The following is a 7,581-nucleotide window of genomic DNA, read 5'->3' on the forward strand; positions in this document are numbered from 1 at the left end:
TCTTTAGTAAAATTTCCTAAAGGAAAGATTTCTTCTCTCCCTCTACTACCTCTCAATCCTTCCTTCCCCCACCAGCACATGGTATCTGCCCTTCATTCTTTTCTTCATGTGCTTATAACCCCATAACACACATATTCACTTATGCCTGTACATACTAACCTGCTCAGGTATACATGCTAAAGTGTTACGGCTTTCTTTATCCAAAAAGGGGAATTCGTTTTATAAAGATATCTCTATTATTTTCTACTTCTCTCCCAATTATATTTTGAGAGAGTTCCACACCATCAATGTGGAAAAAATTCCTTTTATGCATAATTTATTCAAATGAGATTTTGTTGATGGCCATTAACTCTGTCTCTGGTATTTACCACCAAACAATGCTATAAACATCTTTGAAAGTAAAAACAAACAGAAACATCACAATAATCAACTGGTGATTCTTAAACTGCCACTGGGAGGAGGACCCTCACAGAGCCGAAAACCGATGGCAATTTCTGCTCCTTCCTGAATCCCTCCACCCAGGCAAGAGTTTCCACCTCACTCAGCTGCCCGCCCCAGGTTTAGGCAGAGTGTAAACCCTGTGGTGCTGTCTCAAAGGAAGATTTTGTGACCTCAGAACAGCACAGCATTCCTGCTTGTTTCCACTCCCAGCCCCGACAGACCTAAGACACATGTTTAAAATGCAAGTTCCAGGTTCTGGGCAGGAGCCCTGGGCCCTTGCTTTGGGCACAAACTCTACATAAGGACACTCAACTCATAACCCAGGGCATTCTTGGGAGAAAGGGGGCCAGGGGATGGAACCACTGAAAACAGATTCCCCACCAGGGTCAGAAATTTTTCTGGTGCCCCGAGAATGAACCGAGCCTGACATGGCCAAACACTGCACCGTCTTGTCTTTTATTGAACATCCCGAGGATGCCACACGGTGAACACACATCCCATCTATAGACTGCCCTGGACTCGGGGCCCCTCAGAAGCACCTTCTCTGAACCACGGATGTCCCAAACTCCTTGAAGTCCGCAGAGGTAACCCACATCTGCTTGAAGCTGCTCAGGGAGGTGACAATGGAGGCACCGATCCACGTGGAGAACCAGCGGTCGGGCGGCGCCGTGATCTTGATGGGGGTCCCCTTGGAGGCCATCTGCTCCAGCTCCCTCAGAAGCCGGTCGTCCAGCCCCTGGAAGAGTGTGGTGCCGCCGGACAGCACAATCTCCCCGTAGAGGGTCTTCTGGATGTCAGCATCACATTTGGTGATGCTGCAGGAGACCATCTTGGACAGGCCCGGGTTCTGGATGCCCAGCTGCTCAGGCGAGAACAGGGCCTCGGGTGCCTGGTACAGCTGGTCCCCGATGGGAACGATGTTGCCGTCGGGCAGCTTGTACTCGCGGAGGACCTCCTCTGGCCTTCGGCACAACTCTTTCTCGGGCTCCAGGGCCACATAACACAGCTTCTCCTTGATGTCGTCCACCAGGGCTTTGTCCAGCACACACGGGAAGGTCCTCCCGCTGGCCAGCAGGAGCCGGGTGAGGTGCTCCGTGATGTCCTTCCCCGCCACATAGAGCTTGGTGACAGCGTGGGGCAGGGAGTAGCCCTCAAAGATGGGGACAGTGCAGGTGACCCCGTCCCCACTGTCAACCACCAGGCCCGTGACGCAGGCCGAGGCGTAGAGGGCCAGCACGGCCTGGTCTGACAGGTAGAAGGCGGGCACATCGAAGCTCTCGAACATCACCTCGGCCATCTTCTCCCGGGTCTCCCTGGGGTTCAGGGAGGGCTCTGTCATGAGCACCGGCCGGTCATTGGCCTTGACTCCCAGCTCCCACTCGAACAGGTGCTTCCAGAGCTTCTCCATGTCGTCCCAGCCTGTGATCAGGCCGCGCTCAATGGGGTAGTGCAGGTGAAGGACCTCATGCCTGTGCAGGGCCTCTTCCCCCACAAAGTACTTCTTCTGGTTGGCCCCTGTCAAAGGCGTCTTGAACTTGGGGTGCCCCACGACGGAGCTGACAACATGGCGGGGGCCAATCTCTCCAGACAGTCCTGCCTTGCAAAGCCCGGACCCATTGTCGAAAATCACCGCTGGGCAGTCTAATACATGCGGGTCAAACATGCCTGCAGCATCCTCATCTGTGCTCCCCCCAAATAAGCTGGAAGCCCCTCAGGCCACTTTGTGACATACGAGGCTCCTCTGGAAGTTTCGAGGCGCAGGATTCCACGGTCTTGGGGTGTCTCCCAGGCAGGGCTAGCAGACGGCCGGTCCCCAAGAACTCTCCATCCCCACCTCGCAGAGCTGCTCTTCTCTCAGGAAGCCTGGCTGCTGAGGCATTTTCAGGGATGATGACCCATATGTAACAATCCAGCCAAGGCAACGATTGTCCTTGGCCAACATCAGAGGGCCTTCGGGGGTGGGGGCCCAGAGTCTCTGCACACACCTGCCCCAACTGGTGAGACTCCAGACAGGAAGACCAGCTGTTCCTGCGGGTCTGGGACCCTCTGGCCTTAGAGCCAGTGGAGCAGCCCAGCCAGGGGCAGCCCATAAATCTGGAGTCTCTGGCCCTTTGTCTGGAGGGAGCTCCTGTCTGGAGGGTGACAAACACACTTCTCTTTGCTAAAGGGGATGACCAAGCACCTGGCACAGGTCCAGGTGGGAGGGGCAATGCCCAAGGCCCCAATACCGCAGGCACTCAGAATGTACTTTTGGAATTCAGACTCTTCCAGGAAGCTCTTGGAGATTTCTCTTTTCTTTGCCCCATGAGCCCTGACCCTGTCTCACAGGGTAGCTGCTAAGAAGAGGCCTCTGGGCCTAATAGCTCTCTCTCCAGGCACATGTGTCCCTGCTCTGGTTTGATGTCAGGGCCCCTCCTTGTCCTCTGAAGCCCCAGAAGCACTGTCACAAATCCAGTGGTCGAGATGTCGGGAACCCAATGACCTGTGAAGACAGATGTCTGAGGTTTCATGGTGGGGCAGCCCTGATCAAAGCCTGGGACATCTCTGTTTCTAGTCTGTGACAGTTGGCCAAGCCCACTGAAGCATGGTCAGAAGTGACCAGGTCACCGAGGCTGGCAAGGCTGCAGGTTTAGCCAAGCCCACAAGGGGCTGGATGGGGACCACCTGCTCCCATAGCCCCACACTCACACCCTGGGCTGGTTCCAGCTGGAAGAACAATCTGGAAGGGAGCACAGACCTGGGACCCAGGGTTGACTTTTTTCTTGCTGAGGGTGGAGCCAGTCTTGGTGAACAGGATGCTGACTTGACATTCTGTCACTTCCACAGTCATTGCCCCCCTCCCCCCAGCAAGCTCCTTTCCCTTCCAGAATGCTCTCCCAGGGGACCACCACCCTTCCAGACCCACACCTCCATGGGTGGCCCTCTCTGTGTGTCCCGCTGACCCTTAGGTGAAGTGAAAGTGAGAGTCGCTCAGACGTGTCCAACTCTTTGTGACCCCATGGACTATACAGTCCGTGGAATTTTCCAGGCCGGAATATAGGAGTGGGTAGCCTTTCCCTTCTCCAGGGAATCTTCCCAACTCAGGGATCGAACCCAGGTCCTCTGCATTGCAGGTGGATTCTTTACCAGCTGAGCCTTAAGGGAAGCCCCCCTACCCCGCCACCAGCGAAAAGGTAATAGGTGCTAGTCATGTAGTGTTGATGCACAGTGTGGGTGTGTGTTGTAGACGTGTTGTGTAGACCAGCTTTGTGGGCACCCCAGTGCTGAGCCTAGAAGGGATCAATAGAGACTTAGTGTCACTGAGATTCTCCCCTTAGGACGGAATCACATGCACACAGGGTTGATGGTGGGTGATGCTCCACCCTCAGCCACACAGCCCAGAACTGTGGGGACCTCAAAGATGCAGGCTGTGATGCTGAGGCAGCCTGTGTGCCTGGAGGCTGCTGGGCTGGGAATGGTCAGAGAATGCAGTGTCTTGGGGATTCCAGCCTGATTGCGTCACAAAGCCCTGTGCACTTGGGTTCTCAGGCTTTGCTAGAACTTTCCCATTGTTGCCAAACACTCCATGCTGAATCAGGAGTGTGACCTCAAGGTTTCTAGATATTGGCCCTAAAAGCGGCCCACATGGGTGGCGATATATGCATAATGGGTGCAGAGGTCAAATGCCAAGGCTGAGCTGTGTCCTGGGGGCCCAGGGCTGGCTGGGATGTGGGCATTTGTCGGGGAACAGAGCCGGGGAGGACAAATGCTCACGAGAGCTTGGACTGACCAGCTGGGTGGTGGTGGTCTGAGGTCACATGACACAGTATGATGCATAGTGATGCCCAGGCCAGCGCCCCACCATCTCCAAAGATGCACTGCCTCCACCATCTCCAAAGGCCCAGTGTGCACGATGGCCTGTCTGGCAGGTCCCGGCCCTCCCACCAGTGCCAGACCTGTAGTGGGCAGTGCTCCATTCCTCCATCACCCCTGCCCATCCCGGACAAGCTCAGACCCTCAAGGAGAGAGCTGTGAAGGCTGGGTCGGCTGTCAAGGCTGTGTCTCCAAGTGAAGCTGTCTAAGGAGATCCAGGACCCCGCTTCCTAAATGTTTTCACTCCCCCCGCTGAGCCTGAGAGTCAGGCAGCCCTCCACCCTGGGTCTGAGACCCTCTCACTCCTGACCACCCACAATGGCCATGACCACTGGGGGCCACATGCCTTGCAGAGTGGACCCCTGCAGTACTCCACTCTGTGCATGTGGCTGAGAGGACCACAGCAGGAACTCAGCTCCCCTGTCGCACTCCTGGGTGTGCTGTTTCAGCGGTCCCAGGCTCTGGGAAGGCTTCTGTCTCCACTGTTGAAAGTGTCTGACCTGCTAACAGACTGTCCATCACCTGGAGAGAGGCAGGAAGACCCCACTGCCAAGAAGTAGGCTAATCTCTTGGGGGTGACACCACGTGGTCACTGAGAAACCGGTGGGTTTATGAGCTATGTGATGCTCTGCAGGGTTCAAGCTCCCCTCTGGGCGGAAATTCCAACTCATGCTGCTCAGGTGCCCAGAAGCCTCCATCCAGCCCTCCTTCCTCCTCCCTGTCTGCTACTCATCCCTCCAGCCACCTGGTCTGGACACCGGGGAGGGGCCATGGGTATCTCGGTGCACGTGTCCTCATGGATGGCTGCAGCTATCTCAGCCCCTTCAGTGGCTGCAATGTTCTGAGCAGTCACTGTGGGGTTGTGTTTGCTATTAATCCTAGATGGTTCCCCTCTTCCAGCTCCAGTCAGAAGCCTCTGTCCAGGGCTGCCCTGTCACCAACCAGTGCCAGTCATGAATCGTAAATCGCTTGACGGAGTTTGCGGGAGAACCGTCCATGACGCCATCTCCTTCGCGGGGCAAGGCTTACACCATGGTGACTCTGCAGGGCACGCTTCCGCCCTGTGAAGGAAAGCTTGCTCTGGTTTCTGCCCCAGTAGTCACACCCAACAGCAGCCCCCCAGCCCCCACATGGCCCATGCCCTTGATGGGAGTTGGACAGCAACTGGGCAGCCTTGGGCAGTTGCCAGGCATTAGACCTTGGGAATGGCTAACCCTGGATCTGCTGGGCACCCAGCTGCTCACTGCCCTGGCTACTGAGCCTAGGCCAGCTGAGCCCTGGGCCCGGGCCCCTGTCTGTCCTGTCATCCCTCATTCCTCTGTCACCAGTGCCCAGAGCCTTAGCCAATTAGTGACCAGCAGACTGAGCTCATTAGAGCTGGCTGACATCTGGTGGCCAGACCCTGCTTGCTGAAGGTCTGGACCAGGGTCAGCTGCCAGCCTAAAGGAACAGGAGGACTCTGTAGATGGCAAGACAGGCACTGCTTATGCGAGAAAGAGAATGGCGGATGTGTTGGAGGGAGCTTGTGGGAATCTAGCCCCCTGCCCAAGGATGACTTCTCTTCCACCACTCTGCCCCAGGCATTCTCAGATGAGCCCAGAGACCCGGGCACTCTTCGTGGGAGACTAGTCCCTTTGAATCTCTTAGATGGGAACTTGTATCACCTTTCCACCCATCCATTTTTCCATCTGCCATCCATCCATCTATCCACCTACCCACCCATCCATCCATTCACCCACCCACCTACCCATTCATCCATTTATCCATCCATCTACCCACTCACCCATCCATCCACCCACCCATTCATCCAATTCACCATCCACTCTTCCATCCATCTATCCGTTCACTTACCCCATCCACCATCCATCTACCCACCAACCCTTTCACCCATCCACCCACTCATTCACGAACTCCATCCATTCATCCACCCAGTCTCCTGCTTAATTATCTTCCATCCCCCCTCCCTCCTGCCCTTCCACCCACCTTCCCTTTCTTAGTAGTTGAGCTGTGCATCCAGTCATGCTGTCCACCTCCCTTCTTGGTGACCTTTGAGCTTCATCATGGCACCCGGGAGCCCTGTCTGCTCTGTTGTTCTCGTCAAGACAGCTGGGAGAGGAACAACACCCTAGGTCACTCCTCTCTCAGACTCCCATGAGGCTGGCTCATTAACCTGGACTGGATGTCAGTCACATGACACTAATGAAAGCCAGTATTGGTGGAGCAATAAGAAGGAACTGGCACTGAGCTAATATGCTCTGAGGACCTTAGTAAAGCAGCCCTTGGTGGGGCTGTCCACGGCTCAGCATGGCTTAGTGGAGACCCCACTAAGTGGTCAAGTGAGGCAGATCTGTTTAGGGGAGAGGAAGTCTGAGGCCAGACCACCAATTACCCCCACCACTGCTTTTTGTCCCTGGGTCAGGAAGATCCCTTGGAGAAGGAAACGGCAACCCACTCACTCCAGTGTTCTTGCCTGGGAAATCCCATGGACGGAGAAGCCTGGTAGGCTACAGTCCATGGGGTTGCAAAGAGTCGGACACGACTGACTGACTGACTAACTCTTTCTGCTTTTTGCCCTTCACTTTTATGGAACTCTGGTCCTGAGCACTTAAATCTTTAAATCTTGAAGTGGGATGGATGGTTAGGTAGATGATGGATAGGTGGGTGGGTGGATGGATGCACAAAAAATTTGGGAAACACAAGAAAAGTATTGCAAAGCAAATATTAAGTACAAGTGGCCCCACTTTGCTCACATCTTGGAATGCTCCTTGGGATTTTTCAATTTCAAAATCCAAGGAGGACAAGCTGTATCTATGTCCGAATGCCCGTTTTCCCACGTGATGCCTTGTCTGACTGTCCTGTGTGGTCCGTATCCTCCGCATCCCGCCGGTGTGCTGGAGTTCTTACAGAGCTGCCTCTGTGGGGTCCGTGCTTCCCCGCTGGGACCCGTAGGCTTGCGTCCCTCCCACCCTGCCTGCCTCACTTTTCCTAGCCACAACTGCTCAGACCAACCCAGCAGCTTCCATCAGAGCCCTGGGGAGGGGCCAAGCAGAGACCCCCACATCCAGAGCCCATGAAGGGCTCTTGGGTGGTGGGGTTTCTCTCGCATTTCAGGGGCTCTTGATCATGCGTTGAACTGGGGGTGCTGTTGGCTCAGGGGCCAAGTGCCCCAGGGCCATGGGAGAATATCTGAGACTGATCACTCGTCAGTCATAATGGGACCCCGTGGGTGTGTCCACAGCCTCAAGGGCAAGGGCTTTCCTTGTTCATCACTCATCTGGGTGGCGGTCG

General features: G+C 55.3%; 1 protein-coding gene across 1 annotated transcript; it reads right to left on the bottom strand.

Annotated features, from left to right (window-relative positions):
• Window positions 1-970: 970 nt before the first annotated feature.
• Window positions 971-2,104, bottom strand: ACTRT2 (actin related protein T2). The gene has a single exon (XM_061161239.1). The coding sequence runs from the start codon at window positions 2,102-2,104 to the stop codon at window positions 971-973; it is 1,134 nt and encodes a 377-aa protein (XP_061017222.1).
• Between the last annotated feature and the right edge of the window lie 5,477 nt (window positions 2,105-7,581).

This window comes from Dama dama, chromosome 14 (assembly GCF_033118175.1).
Source record: "Dama dama isolate Ldn47 chromosome 14, ASM3311817v1, whole genome shotgun sequence".
Taxonomy (NCBI): domain Eukaryota; kingdom Metazoa; phylum Chordata; class Mammalia; order Artiodactyla; family Cervidae; genus Dama; species Dama dama.